We start from the raw sequence: 16696 nt of genomic DNA on the forward strand, positions 1-16696 counted from the left end.
CCAAAAATTATGTACTGGGTAATTTCAAATGGGAGCAGCCACGCGATACACCCCAAAGCTAGCTTAGACATACATGTATACCAAATAACTGCTGCTGGTGCGTTTTTTCCAGCCATGCTAATCAATGTAACTCAATTTTTTAAATTGTCAACATCTGACTTATTTTCACATAGCGGGTCTCTTGGGGATGTGGACATTGTTTAAAAAATTACTACCAAAGTGGTCTTGCTGAATGCACTGCAGTTGTTTGCCTCCAAGTTGCCTGAAAAGTTGCCTCCTGTGACAAGGCACTCTGGCTAAAGACCCTCTAACATCCTCCGATTTACTCCATTTTGTGGTAACGCAACAATCAAATGTTTGGACTTACTTGTAGTTAAGATTGGAATGCCCTGTTTTAATGATAAGCAATTGTGATGTGGGCTCGCTGTACCATGTTCTACACAAGCATACAAGGGTCTGGTTTTGTACGAATCAACTATATAATCACAAGACTTAAGCCCGGTTCATACTTCCCGCAAATGCGAATGCGATACGAATGTTGACGTCACAAATTCGCAACAAATAATTCGCAGCAGTTCAACTTTGCTCAACTCACTTGCGAATATCGCTGCGAAAGGAGGGTTGTGACGTCCTATTCATGTCAAATTCGCTTGGCATTCGCATTCACAGGAAGTATGAACCGGGCTTAACACCAGCTTAGGAACGATTCTCCCATTCAGCTGTCATAATATAGTATCAGTAAGTTTGCATTTGAATGTTGATATGCTTTGTAAATATGGCACTAAATTGTTTTTTGTGTGTGCAGTTCATTCATAATTATTCACTAGTTTACTAGAAACCTCTGGTGTCAGGGTTTTTGTTCCCCAGTGGGTACGTATTTAAACTGGGGACCTATAACAAAAGGGACAATAGGTCCACGGTTGCTATCACAAAGAAAAGCATTGTGGTCCATGGTTGCTATCACAAAGAGTTGAACAAAGGAGGGTCCCCGGTTGCAGGTGTTTACACACTTGTGTGTGTGTGTCTCAGGGTAAATTAACATGGGCTGAAGGAAGTTAAGTCAAAAGAGGGCGCTATCACTGTATGGTAGACAGAATCTCCAGGGTACAGCATATTCTGCAACGCTGGCATAAAGGCCCGGTCACACAGGCCCCGATAACGAGAACGATAACGATAAAAATGCATGCCCTCGATTGGTTGAAAGATCGTGGGCGTATTCTGCAAGGAGCAATTCAACCAATAGAATGCGTTCTCTTTGCGTCGTTATCGTCATCGTTTACGTTATCACTGCAGTGTGGCCGTTAAGCCTGTAAAAAGTGTTTTCTGAAGATTTGTCAAGTGGTGAAAGAGTAGTAATGTATAATCAACAATGTTCTAGTGTTTAGTACACATTCAACCTTTTTTTTTTTTTTTACTTATTTGATCAACTGAGAGTTGTATAACTTTACACTAACATTATAATTGAGATATTGAAATTATTGTACTCTTTCAGTTCCTTGTCTGTAAACTTTTGACACTGCATCTTTACAGACATACATGTTGTGTAGGATTGGTGTTGATATTTGAATCTGAGATCTTAATAATTAGTACCAAAAAGTACCAATACAAAATATCCTGTCTTGAAGTGATGCCACTTAGAACAACTTGTGTTTTAAAGACAGTGGACACTATTGGTAATTGTCAAAGACCTGTCTTCTCACTTGGTGTATCTCAACATATATGCATAAAATAACAAACCTGTGAAAATTTGAGCTCAATTTGTCGTCGAAGTTGCGAGATAATAATGAAAGAAAAAACACCCTTGTCACCAGAGTTGTGTGCTTTCAGATGCTTGATTGTGAGACCTCAAAATCTAATTCTGAGGTCTCGAAATCAAATTTGTGGAAAATTACTTCTTTCTCGAAAACTACGTTAATTCAGAGGGAGACGTATCTCACAATATTTTATACCATCAACCTCTCCCCATTACTCGTTACCAGGTAAGGTTTTATGCTAATAATTATTTTGAGTAATTACTAATAGTGTCCTTTTCCTTTAATCCATTTTTATGTTAACTATTTGGTTCAGGCAGTTTGAGTTAGAATTATACATTCACAAACACGCAAGTCTACAACATAAACTGCAGTGGGACCCCTATGCCACTTTCTCATTAACCATGGTTCCATTTCAAAACGGGTTAAAATTGTATTTATTTATTGTTTTACCTAATAACTAGGGTGAGCTTGTTCTCAAGAAACTTACAATGTACCTTTCCATTCATATAGATTTAACATTGTTACATTGCAAAAAGAAGTTGATAACAGTAACAGCCTCAAGTTTTGACCCCTTTGCATTTAGCCATTTTAGAAAGACTCTGCTAAGGTCGAAATGTGAGGCCATTTGGCATTTATCCTGCATGTCATTTTGGTTGGTAAGCAGTTTGCAGCAGCTTATTTTATGTTGTCATTGTTATTACAGCGACTAGCCTATGAGTTCCAGTATGGTGTCCAGTATGCATGGGTTCTGACAACGTTCTCTATAGTTCTGGTGTACAGCATCACTTGCCCACTAGTTACTCCAGCAGGTAAGTAGTCACCAAATCCCATGTAGTTTACACAGAATCCAAATGAGATCAAGGTCTGTGGCCCAATTTCACAGAGCTGCTTAAGAGAAAGTATATTGCTTAACCTATTTCTGCTAAGCATTAATGAGCAGGATACCAGCCACAAATTGTACATGTGACGTAGTAGTTTAGCTGGTAACCTCATTCTGGTACTAAGCAACATTTTGTTGTGAACCCTAACTCGGCAACTTTTTCTGCTTGAGCGGCTCAAAGAAATGAGACCCTGGCCCTATTTGATAGCAATCATAATTATTAGGCCATGGTTACTGTTACTAATGGCTTTGGTGCTGTCGTCCTTGGAGACTGTTAAGTAAAACCAGGGCAACAGCAGCAAAGATACAAAGTTGAATAGAAGATGGTGAACAAAGTTATAGAAACGTGTACTTGCCAAGAAACCTAGTTATTTGTCATCTTGAAGTCTAGGCTGTTTACATGAATATGATTTTTCCCGGACTAATGATCTTCCATTTCTAATTAAGACACATTTCTTGAAGTCTAGATGGTTTAACTAAAAATGAATGTGCTCTTCCAAAAACTTATATTGCCTTGTATGAAATTGGTAAGACTAAAATTAAGTTGTCTGACCCTGGACACGGTTTGGTAATTGTCAAAGACCAGTCTTCTCACTTGGGGTATCTCAACATATGCTTAAAATAACAAAATTTGAGCTTAATTGGTCGGCGAAGTTGCGAGATAATAATGAAAGAAAAAACACCTTGTCACACGAAGTTGTGTGCTTTCAGATGCTTGATTTTGAGACCTTAAATTCTAAATCTGAGGTCTCTCAAATTCGCGGAAAATTACTTCTTTCTCAAAAACTACGTCATTTCAGAGGGAGCCATTTCTCTCAATGTTTTATAATATCAACCTCTCCCCATTACTCGTTACCAAGTAAGGTTTTATGATAATAATTGTTTTGAGTAATTACCAATAGTGTCCACTGCCTTTAATGTACACAAATTAAAAAGATAACTTGCATGGTATAAAGTTTGTCATCTTGGAAAAACCTCTCTTCCAATATTTTTCTAGAAATGTTTTGCTTTACATTTGATTTATTTTGTGTGTGAGAAGTGGGAAGTCTTGGTCCTGCACATCGGAAATCCGATAGTTTGAAAACAGTGAAATGTTGATGGGGTTTTCATGCAGAATAGAGGATCTTAAAGATGCTCACCCAAAAGTCAGTCTTTTGATGATGTCCACTGAAAAGAGCAAGGAGTAATGGGAGCATTTCTACTTCCCACTAGACTGAATTGTTGATTCCTCTAAAGGTGTCAAACACACACACCTAAACCCTTGAATTTGAATTTCCACAATATTATTGTTAATCAAGTCTTATCCTATTTATCCCCAAAGTGCAAAAATGAATGAGATCATGTAATGAAATTTCCCACCTTGACAAAATGAGATATACTTCGGGGAATGTTAGGTCGACGCTGGTTTCCAAATATTGGCATACTGAAACGAGAGATGGTGCAATTTATCAAGCAGACGCGAGAACAATTCCCACGGCACAGCGAATGGCGCTGCGATTAATCAAGCGTGACATTGCGGTTGTGGATCGGAGCTATTGATGATGCACTTTTGAGAGTCTTTAGGTGTGGTTCGATGGGGTCGTGGATTTTAGATTTTTTTTTCTGCATGCATGATTTTCCCTGTCATGTAAAATCCGTCAGATATTCTCTCATTTCAGTTTTAGAAGTTGAGAAAACATCACCTAGGGGAGTTATTCCGCATTCAGTCATGTGTTTAATTGGTTAATGTTTTTTTACCAGGTTATGAAGTTATTATAATTGCTGCCATATTTATTAAGAACAATAGCATTTCATCAGTAATACATGTACTTAGCAGGATGATGGTACACATCACCAACTGTATACAAAATTCAGTTTCCAGATTAAAAATCATCAATTAAACTTTAAAAAAATACCATATTTTAATTCTAAAATTTAAATTGTAGATACATGTAAGTTTAATTTTTACCCTCCCATTATTCCTCTGTTACTCCCAGTATATCTGCATGAATTTTGCAGACCGCTGAATACAAGAATTCATAATTTAATCTGCTCGATTATGAAAGTGCTGAGAGATCTATTGTACACAGGTGTTTTGTAAAGACACTACACGATTATTTTCACTCTCCGCCCCCCCCCCCCCCCCCCCTAATGGACTATGACTGTACATCTCGCTGGCACCTGTTCACACTGTAAGGGAGGGAATCAATACACACTATATTTCTCAAATGTTATTCATTAATTCTGCAGCACATTGGTGCGTGGGTGAGAATCAAGAATGTTATAACATTCACCACGGCCCAATTTCAGAATGCCTGTGATGAGCAACGGTTACTGCTTTACGGAGCACCCTCTAGCAGATTAAGGCGCGTAGAGAGGCCATTTTTTTCTTTGGGAGGGTGTAATGGAAGACCGTTTGCCGACTGCAATTTGCTTTCGGGGGGGGTGTATGGAAGCCAGTTTGCCGACTTTCTGACTACTAATATTCTGTTACCTATATCAAGAGAGACTAGGGGGCCTACTAGCACGGAACCAAACTGTAATAGAATATTTTAAAGCAACAAAAATGTTATCAACTGACGTTTTATTTTCCCGAACCGACACTTTACTAAGAATGTTCGTATTTTAAATAAATTAATATGTTTAAAGGAAAATAAATGATTGCCCTTGTTCCACTTGTCTTCATGCTTCATTTGCAAAATGAGCCTAAAATTTTGAAGACTGAGAACAATAATATTGGTGGGGGGGGGGGGAGTTCACACCCTTACAACCTCCATGTCGATACATCCCTTGGCCCAGCTTTATACAGCTGCTTCAGCACAAAATGTAGCTAGGAACAACAAAACTAAAGCACAACACAATAATGCTTAAGGTCCCCGGCAAAAATATATCACATGTACTATATATATCTGGTATCCTGCTCTTCTTTGCTTATCTGAAAATGTTTAAAGCCACTGGACACTTTCGGTAAACAGTATTGTCCAAGGCCCACACTTTGTGTATCACAAATTATATATAAAATAACAAACCTGTGAAAATTTAGGCTCAATTGGTCATCGGAGTCGGGAGAAAATAACAGGAAAACCCACCCTTGTTTGTGCACGTTTCGCCGTGTCATGACATGTGTTTAGAATAAATCCGTAATTCTCGATATCGAGCATTGATATTGTTTTAATGTTTTCTCAAAAAGTAAAGCATTTCATGGAATAATATTTCAAGAGAAGTCTTTCACCATTACCTTCTGTAAACTCTGCATAAGTTATTTGTAAATCTGTGAACTTTAATTTTTTTTCTGTTGCGAAAGTGTCCAATGGCTTTAAGCAATATTTTCTGTTCAAACAGCTCTATGAGATTGGGTCTTGTTCTCATAGAGCTTCTAACAGGAGACCGGGTAGGAAGTATGCTTAACCAGCTTGATGTTGTACCCATAGTCAAGATAAAGGATGCAATATTGTCAGCAACTGAACTTGCTCCCTGATAGTGATATGCAATAACTCAAATTTATCTCCATTCAGAAAAAAAAAAATCTTTTTATTCTTCTACAAGACTATAACTTTTCCTGTCAGTATAGGTTTAGTGTGGCATTCATTAATTGAAGACTTGATGAAGGAAATTGCTTTCCAGAAAAGAACGGGAGGAATTACTAAGGGGAAAAAACTGAAGATATGCAAATATTGTGGTCAAAGTTTATGAGTGTATTCATGATTTTTGATTATCAATTTATTTACCTTCTGATAAAACCTTATTCCCTTGGGGTTTCCAGGTTGTTTTAAATCAGGTCCTACCAATGAAACATTTCTACTTTGCAAGCCAAGGTGGAACGTGTCATGGTCTTGGACTCGGTGATCATCGGCAAAATATTGGCAACTTGCAAAAATGAGCAATTTTGAGTTTTTCATCTATAAAAATCAATGGAAAAATCTCATAAATTACACAAAAAAAAGCACATTTTGTTCATTAGTAATTCTTTAGTCTCCTGATGGCGATGACTAGATCAAACATTTAGACCGATTAAGAACTCACTCCGCGGTAGTGAAGCTTTTAAACAAGAAGTCCCCTGGATCCACTAAAGCTGAAGTAGTAGTCCTGGCCAAATGTACCTTCCACCCAGGTAATAGTTAATAAGCAGGACAGTTCTTTTCGGAACTGAGAAATCTCTTGAATTCCAAAAATCTACTCCGCAGTTGTAGAATCTAAAGCAAGACAAGTGTTTGGTAACCTTGTACAGTTGAATGGTAAGGAGGAACACCGTCTCCACCACCTTCAATCCTAAAATAATTAACAAAATACCAATTATTTATTTTTTCATCCACACAGGTCTTGTCTACATTATTTTCAAGCACTTGGTTGACCGATATAACATCTACTTTGCCTATGGTCCGTCTCGTATTGATAAGGACACCCATAACACGGCTATCAACTTTGTGGTCATTGCTGGCATGCTCCTACAGCTCTCTGTACTCTTCTTCTCTGTCCTCAGGCTCGGTAAGTCGCCATATTTTTTATTCTTTCAAAATCCAGGCCTCTGTTGTTTTCACCAAACTCTTCCTAAGCTAGGATTAATTTTAGGTCTTGGGACGAGTTTCGTATCCATAGATGTTAGGACGCATTGAACCCATCCTTTACTCATCCTAACTCAAGATAGGATTAATCCTAGCGTTGTGTGAAATCGGCTGCTGGTTCACAGAGATGCAACTCATGCAAGTTGATAGTACTTTTTTTTGCTTTTTGCAGTAATTTTACTAAGCAGAAATTGGTTGTACCTGTAAATAAAATGATGTTCCTTTTTTTTACAGGGGCAAGATAATTTGCAAAGCAATATTTTCTGCCAAGCTGCAGCTCTGTGAAATTGTAGCTCTTTAAAATGGAGAGTTTTACCACAGCCTCCTTCAGGTCACCTGTGTTTTACTTGCGCTGCGACGGAATCTAACAGAAAATTTACACTCAAGGTCACTCCAAATAAGAAATTGTGTGAATGTCTTGAAAGACGAGTCACCCTGAACAAAACCATGCTCATGGTTGCTGAAACGTGTTCAGTGTTAATAGCCAAACTTGTGTTAGTGTGTACATTAATGCAGACGTTAGTAACGCATAATGTGATCGATACATACGCTACTCTGTACAATATATGGATTTGTTCCACCTGTCAGGAACTCATCCCAGAAGTAGGAAATTATCTACTCTCGCGACTGTTGATTTTTGTTCTGTCAGTAGCCTAAAATCATTGTAGTTAAAGTCATGTCTTAAACAATCCGCAACTGACAAGTTCCTGACGGTCTTAGCTCAGGCAATCGCAGAAGTAGGAATTTAGCTACTCTCGCGGCTGTTGGTTTTTGTTCTGTCAGTAGCTTAAAATCATTTTAAATAAACTCATGTTGTAAACAAATCCGCAACTGACAAGTTCCTGACATTCTTAGCTCAGGCACACCATCCTTGAAAGTTAGTCTTCGTAAGGTCGATCTGAGGGTGACTTGAGGGTCAGTCCATTATGTTGGCAGTTGGAGCGGCAACTTTGTATGGAGCACATGGCAAGTCAAGAACTATCAACCCAAATCACCGGACGTCGTCTTAATAATTGCGCTATTTTAGGAGTCAATGTCCCTCTGGGTTATGAGGTCACATGGCAATAACATGCAGGTGGACGCCTGAAATGGCGAGCATTGCAGACAGTAGCGACATGTGATATTTCATTTTGTTTTCATGTATTCTGGTTGTGATGCAAAGCAAAAGGAAAAGCAATCAGTGTTTTAGCAAAGAAAAGACAAGGAAAGCAGTTTCAGTTCTAGACATTGGTGTAAGTGGTCAATACAGCAAAATATGCTTTCTGGTGACCTACATACATAATAGTGACATTACTGTGACATGACTTGTTCAGAGAAGTAGCACCTGCTTCTTTAAATTCAGCTGTCAAAAAGCTTGATTGGATTCAGTTTGAGGTACTTTGAAGTAATCGTATGTAAATTGTCAAAGGAATGTTTTTTTGGATCTCTAATAAACTCCAATCCTTGACTCCATCAGTATGGTTTTTATCTACTCACTGTAATTTGTTTTTGTAGCGAATCGCTTAAATCGTGCATATCCAATGTAATCAGGAACTATAGGCTGTGTTTTTATGCCGAGTCAGCAATCTCTTGTGTTTTGTGTGAATGATCAGAATATTATGCTTCGTTGTGTTCTGTTGGATCTTGCTATTGTAAATAATGTTCATGGTGCATGAGTCATGGTTGGTTCATGTACATCATAAGGAATTAATCGTGAAATGTTTTTTTTTTTTTTTTTTTTTTGAGGGGGGGGGGTTCTTCTTTGTATTTCTCTCAGTGGTGAGTTTGCTGACAAAACCATACATTTGATGTATTCTTACAATGAACAATAGTTTACCTTCTCATTAAAAATTACATGTGTCATTTTATGCCACAATTTTTTTGATAATTTATTTCTTTTAAAGTGTCTAATTGTTCAGAACGGCATATGGCGTGTCAGGAAGGAGCAGTTTAAGAGCACCTGACTCGAGCTCTGATGTTTCTGAACAGCGTGGGTTCAACTCCCTTCACTTGTGTCCTTCGGTAACATACTTGACTGTAATTGCTATGTCCTTCGGATGGGACATCAAGCCGTATAGGTCCCATGTACTATACTTGATAATCCATGAATAAACACTGATGAAGGAATAGGGTTTAACCCAATTGTTTTTGGTTCACTTAGCAAGCACACTTTTTCATAGGTTTCCCAAGGTTTGCAAGCTTCACTTACAAGGCATCCTTGGTATCATTAACAGAAATGAAATTTTGCCAAATTGCAAAAACCAGGGCCACAGTAGTGTGACACATATCATGATGTCTAGATCTGGAATATGGGAATTTGTTTAAACTTGGGGAGAATGCTTCTAAAAGATCCCAGAACACTTATCATACAAAAGTAGGGGTTAACCCAGGTGTTTTTGGTTCACATAGCAATCACCCTTGTTCATAGGTTTCTCAAGGCTTGCGAGCTTCACTTCGGAGGCATCCTTGGTTTCTCCACCAGAAATATATAAAAATGAAAACACAAAAATCTTGCCAAGTGCAAAAACCAGAGCAACAACAATGGCAGTATGACACATCATGATGCCTAGATCTATAATAAGGAAATTTGTTAAACTTGGGGAGAATGCACACAAAAGATCCCTAAACACTTACATGTGTATACTATAGAAAGTAGGGGTTGAGGCACATTGGTTTCATTGCCTGAAATAAAAATGAAAACACACAAATCTTGTCGAGTGCAAAAACCGAGGCAACTAACAGCAATGACAGTATGACACATAGCTTGATGTCTACATGTAGATCTTGAATATGTAAATTTGTTAAAACTGGGTAACATTTAATCATGTATCCATGGTTTGTCCCTCGGGCCAGCTATAGAGGTAGACAAATGTGCCCGTAATGAAATAAAATCACATTGCATTAAATCAAGGGAACTTGAATTGGGTTAACCTTACAGCGATGTATATTTAACCCAAATCTAGGAATGGAGACTCGATGTTAATAAAGAAATTATCTGATCAAATTGCAAGAGATACACACCAATGTGAATTGGCAACTTTTTTTAATTGGACTTAACTCTGTAACTGGATTTGTCTTGTGTATGACTAACTTTAAAGGGTGTCCAAAAACAGAGTGTTTATGTGTTGTCCAGATGTTAGTATTGTTTGAAGGTGTGGCGAAATGGTGTGGCGAAATAGGAAGAAACTAAGTGAATTTTTTACCTCAATTGGGGTGAAAAGTGAGGTTAAAATGGAAACATAGAAAATCTCCAGTGCTCTTTTTCTTTCATAACCATGCACTAGTGAATCTTTACATGTTTATCATTCCGTCAAATTTATTGTCGTCATTTTAGATTATTCAGATAAATAGCCGACGGTATACACATTACTCCGTAACTCATGTCTAGCGATGTCTCCGCTGATAAGACCTAGACTATACTAGCAGTAGCTTCATGAAATAGCTTCATCATAGTGTGACGTCAAGTTAATGTGACTCACTCCCGCCATTACCAGATGATTCACAAAGCACCCATATCACTTGTAGTGTATTGTCTTTGTAATGTGTCTATCTGCAATCGAGCATCTCAATTTAAAGCCCCCACATGTGGTTGTTATTTTCTACAATGATAGGCAAATTTGACTGTCTTCATTATGCATGTCTGTTTGCTGTAAGTGTCCATGACAAACTGATGTTGACATTTCAGTCGGAATAAACGATGCAAATAGCATTTGATCATGGTTCCGTTTGCATTTTTGTTAAAGGAAGTTACAGGATTTGTATTTGCCTTTAAAAAATAACCTATTTTGATCTGAGAGCTCATATATTGCCAAAATTCATACCAGTACCAATCCTCCAGAGAAATATTTCCAAACAAACTACTTTATGTGTCTCCATGACAACTAGAGCATGTTATTGTATAACACAAGCAGATCCCTGTCTCCATTACTCGTTACCAAGTGAGGTTTTATGCTGATAATTATTTTGAGTAATTACCAATAGTGTCCACTGCCTTTAACATCTGCATAGAGATAAGCCAATAAGAGTTAAGCTATCTATCTCTTTCATGTGAAGCCTAATATTCTCACTGGATGAACTTTCAAAGTCAAGGTGAAATCAGTTCGTAATTTCAACAACGCTTAATATTTTGATTGTGGCAGTAGAACCCTGTACTTGATGACGTCTGGGTCTGTTTACTGCATTGTGCATTTCCGACAGGTGTTCGGAGACACAATCACTTCCTATTCTTCTGCAAATTGGTAAACAAACTGTGACGTCATCATTAGTACTAAGGTCTATTGAGATCAACACGTACTAACTCTTTGAGTGCTTGTTATTTCTTTTGTGTTTTGAACCTCAATTGCCCAGCTTTCTTTGTGAGGTTTTCAAAAATTGTGTATTGAAAAAAGGTCTCTCTCTGTATCTTGCTGATTTGTGTTGCCTGGGTACATCACAAAGTCAATAGTATTCCGTGAGTGATAATGACCTCTCGTGATTATATACAGTATGGGTTGAACCTGTACGAATGATGACACTTTCTGAGTATATAATATAGTACATTTGCGATAATGGCACATTCGGAATACACTATTCCGATCGTACATGTATGACTTTGGCACTGAACGAAAGAAATAATACACAATAAGGCACAAAATCCTTACGAAAAAAATTAACAAATTTTGGGCTGTTTTCAGTAAAAGAGATCACTTTATGTTTTTGAAAAAGTCCTGGTGATGAACCAATTCTCTTCAAGGTAATATGTCTGTGAACAACAATACTGTTTAAAGGAGATACTCATGTTGTATTATCCCTTTGCTTAGCATCTATGATTTAGACTGGCCAACATGGTCTTGGCAGGATTTTGTCTCTGGAAGGGGCCTTAGAAAGGTGTTTTTGCTGGGTTATCTTCAGTTAGGTACCTTCAAGTGTGGGGAAGGGGTCATGTGGTGCAGAACAGCAGATGTTTTGACGCGCCACTGGATTTGCATTAGGAATTTTTTTATTTTATACAGCTGTTTCTTTCCTTTTTTTGTTACAAATGTTAGAGACCATTCCCTGAGCATCTTCAGGTGCATTAACTACATTAGTAGTCCTCCCTCCTGGGCATGTAAGATCCACGAGCGACAAAAAAGGGGAAAATGTCAACGGGACAAATAATTTATGCAGAATTGACAGCTGTGTTAGTCCAACCAAGCAGTGGCGACAACATTCATTCAGTTGACTTTCAAACTGTTTTGTTTTGTCTGTTGCTTTGAATACAAATAAGTGAGTATACAGAACAAGGTTAAATCTTATAAAGGATGGTTGCAACTGCTCCTATAATTAATTGTTTTTGAGGTAACTCTTGCAAAAGACTGCCCTTGATTAAGAAAAAAAAAATGATGAGGTGGCTGTTTTGAAATAAGTGATGTTGTGTAAAGGAAAGGTATTCATTTGGTAATTACCCTTAGAAATAATGGCAATAAAAACATATAAACCTACAACAGCACTTTAAATTAATATTCCTATAGACGATGTGACCTCTGACGTCACACGAAAACCCTAACATGATTCGTGCGCATACCGCCCGGCAAAACCTTTGTGTTTTGGCAGCCAGCTAGAAAGTGTACGCAATCTTACTATGACTACGCAACTCAGTGCCCGGCGAAACATGACGTATATAGTGTTTTGTCAACAGAGGGCGGTTTGAATGTAAACATAGGTCACATCGTCTATATGGAAAAGATATTGGCTTTTATCCCCCCAAATTGTAATATGAGAAACCTTATGAAGAATAGTTCTTCTTTTTGAAGATATATCAAAGTGTTTTGAGATGTTTTGTATTCCTTCCAAATCTGAAGTGTTTTTTTCAGATAAAGGTCAATTTGTTGAAAATTGATTTTCTTCTTTTCCGGTGTCTGAGGAAGAAGTTGGGTGGGAAGACACTTGAAGTGTCGTTTGTAATTTGGTGCCCTTAGTGTAGCCACGCAGCGAATACAAAATATATATGTGTTTGTCACGACGAACTCACATGGTTTGCCTCGATGGAATTCCCTCTCAAGAGAGGTCGTGAACCCATCCTGAGGACCTCACTTGTAAAAAAAAAGTCGATATTTTTTCATCGCTTGGAATCTTTCTCCGGGATTTTCATCCCCTTGGGCCAGACAAGCTAAAGCCTGCTACTCGGGGTTTGAAATTCGGGATGTTTTCCTGCCGTAAGATTTGTTTCTGTCAAGGTTTTTTTTTTCTTGGTGTGCACTTTTTTTGAAATTGCAAATTTTTGCTTCCCTGTGGATTATTAGGAAGAGGATAAGGAAGAGTTGCTGCATAAAAGTGTCTTGATGTTCATCTTAGATGCGAGATTTTGCTTTTTTTTTCTAGTATGGACCGTTGAGAAATGTTAGTTTGGAGGCAGATAAATGGCAACATATTGTTGTTCAACTCTGTCTATAGCAAAACAAGTTTGTTTGTTTGTTTGTGTTTTTTGGTGTTGTTGTATTTATTGTTGGTTTTTGGGGGGGAAGTGGTCCTTTTTAGATAATTTATGTTACCCTTGCACCAGAGAAACGAAGAATAAATATTGATACACAGTTTTTTAGGTAATATCAGTAATGTATTCAATTTGTTTTCTTAAATGTTCGCATGCTGGTAGACCATTTTAAATTCTACACACATTCAAATTGATTCTGAATAAAATGGCAAAATTACAGATATTTTCGTTCCACCATAACAACCTTCCATTCGAATGAAATTTGTCCCTTAAAGTATTTCTTTTTTTCAGGGTAGGGGTCAACTTAGTGTTGGTTATCAGTTGGGAAAGGGCAGTGTGTAAATCCACCTCAACTAGCCTTCCAACCACTGCATGGCATTTCTGCTCTCTTCTAGTTTCGCTCTCTGCTCGAAAACAACCCCCACCAAAATAGAAATTCACTCATCGACTACTTAAAAGCGAACCTGTCAAGGGCCCCCCACGAGGGGGTAGTCTTGACCCAAACTGATTGAATACCTGTGGAATAAATGAATTGGAAGTAAAACACCAAGGGAGCTGTGAGCTGGTTGGCAGCGGGTCATTGAATATCTGTTTCCCATAGAGTGGCCACTTGATTCTTGTGCAGTTATTCTCCATTTTGGTTTAGAGACCATTTTGGTTTGCGCTCTGGCTTTATTGATGCCCCGCTGCCAATCTCGTGGAGCTGCTTAGCACAAGGAAATCCTGCTTAGCAAAAACGGCCGGCCATGACATATGATCTTGTTGCCAATGCCTAAGTATATTGTCCTTGATCAAAAGTACATAATTATACTGTAGGTACATGTACAAGTACGTTGGCTGGCCCAATTTAAATATTTTGGTTAGCAAAAATAGGTGAACAGCCATGATATAATGTTATGTAAAAACAATTTTCAAGAATGCTACGATCATTTTTGTCCTTAGTCCTACATGTACATTTTGTACATCTATGGACAGATACGTGTGTTTGCTTGTATTTGTTGGCAACAAGTTAAAACTTGCAGGAACAGGTGAGCAGCCATGATAAAACGTATTGTATTTTTCATGTTCTGGTAAGCAGCTCTGTAAAGTCTGGCTTCAAATTTCATGGCACTGCTTACTTAAAAAATTGTATCACTAGTTACAGTAGCCTAAAACTCTTCTCTTGATCGGATTACATGGGTTACATGTAGCAAGAATCTGGCAGGGTGCATACTCAACTAGTGTAGACATTAAACACTAATCCTGCCAACATAGAGTGAGTGATCACAGAATACAGCGCTGAGGAAGTGCTGCGAAATCATATCCATTACCTCCCTTAAATAAAAGGGCAACATGGAGATGTATGCAACTTATAATGTAGCAAGTATTTTACCTGAATACATTGTAACACCTTCACATCAGTTTGTTATTGTACCGTTAAAGAGTCAAGCCGAGTAAAATTGACATGTGGTGAGGTGTCTTGCCCCGAGATGTATCTGTTATAGCTTGTCTTTGCAAGCCCATTAATTCTTTATACATTATAGCTTGTGTCTCTCCCTACTCTCGCCTCTCCACAGCACACACCCACTCTGAGACGACGCAGGGTGACTATTTATCAAAGGGGCCTTAAGTAGGGGGAGAGGTGTATTATAATTCGATTCGGAATTTCTGTCCCCAATTCTCAACAGATTGTCAAAATCTGGAGGTGTTCGATTATCAAATCATCTGCATTCTAAGCAATCATAGAGACTTGTGGCCAGTACGGGGTTTGTCAGTTTGTGTGTGTGCCCAGAGGCCAGGCCAATTGTAAAGTGGTCAAAGCGTCAAGTGTGTCTGGATTTGTAAGGTTGTTAGTAACCACTCTTCGGGGAATCTCCTTGTCTTGTGCCTTGTTTCTCAAGAGGTTTCACAGGACTCGGGAAAGTACTGAGTATACAGTGCTACACACATCGGTGTATATGGGTAAAAACCAAAAATTAATATTCTTTATCCCCGATGCAAATTTAACATCTATTAAATATTTAATCGTTGTTTCCCAAATGATGTCGGCCTTTGAAGGATTCCAGGATGAGTCATGATTATGTGGCTGTTAATTTGTACCCCTCTTTATTAGGGTGGTTTGGCCATGCATAAACAGGCAGATGATTATTTACACTCTCTCTTTCTCCCTCTCCCTCCTATTTCTACGCTTATTTGAGGAACTCAAGCAAAGCTAATAATTAGTGGATTGAGGTTTTATAATTTAAATGATAATTTCGTGACAATATGTTTGTCGGTAAAAGTGGAGAAAAAAATCTTCATGGTGATCAAATGTGTATAAAGTGGATTTCAACCCGGCGATTTCTGACAGCTGTGTTCCTGAGCGCTTAAGTGAAGTCACGATTCAAGTGTTTTTGTACCAGTTGATCAAGCCTGGTCCAATGACGTCACTCTTCAACAAGTCATTAAACGATTCAGTACAAATCTGAGAATGTGACGTCAAGTCAATTCGTTCTTCAATCCATGATGGTTTGACTTTTTCATTGGATGTAAACAATAGACTTTGTTCAGGCATATAAGAAGGACAATTTATAATGTGAACAAAACCATCACAAGTCTTTGGATATTTTGTGTTTGTGTTATTTGTACTTAAATAAATATTTTTATATTGCTTTATGTTTTTCTGTAACACAAAAATAAAACATTGAAATACAAAGTATGTTTGTTTCTCCAAAAACGTCAGCACCTGTTCTCGCTAAAATATCTCAAGTTGGATTTATGGTTTTTGAAGGTGTTTTTCCCATATAAAACTTCATGAATAGAGAACTATTTTAACTAAAAGACTGCTGTCCCATTCCTCTAAACATGTAAGCGGTTTGGCCAAGGAAATTTTCTCAAAATATTTCCCCCTTGGATTCCCTCCAATTGCTCCTCCTCATCTTTTATTCTCATTCTCCACAAGTGTCAGACCGGATTTATTCTTACCTGAAGGTTAATAACAAGTCATACGTGATAACCCAGGCAGGAGCGAGAGCACTACTAATTGTGAAACACCCCCGTACTGCCGAGATTGGAGCTGTCAGGAATGAGCTTAAAGGAATTGTTGTGAACAGTTATTTTTTATTTTATTTCTTTA

General features: G+C 38.0%; 1 protein-coding gene across 4 annotated transcripts in view; it reads left to right on the forward strand.

Moving 5' to 3' along the window:
• LOC139954597 (calcium permeable stress-gated cation channel 1-like) overlaps positions 1–16696 on the forward strand; it is a 69066-nt gene that overhangs the window by 44296 nt on the left and 8074 nt on the right. For all 4 annotated transcript variants that reach the window (XM_071954485.1, XM_071927945.1, XM_071927954.1 and 1 more), the window contains 2 exons: positions 2458–2563; positions 6931–7098. In XM_071954485.1, the coding sequence (XP_071810586.1) occupies positions 2458–2563; positions 6931–7098 (274 nt within the window). The remainder of the gene's footprint in view (positions 1–2457; positions 2564–6930; positions 7099–16696) is intronic.

The sequence above is a fragment of the Asterias amurensis genome, chromosome 1 (assembly GCF_032118995.1).
Source record: "Asterias amurensis chromosome 1, ASM3211899v1".
In the NCBI taxonomy this organism is placed as follows: domain Eukaryota; kingdom Metazoa; phylum Echinodermata; class Asteroidea; order Forcipulatida; family Asteriidae; genus Asterias; species Asterias amurensis.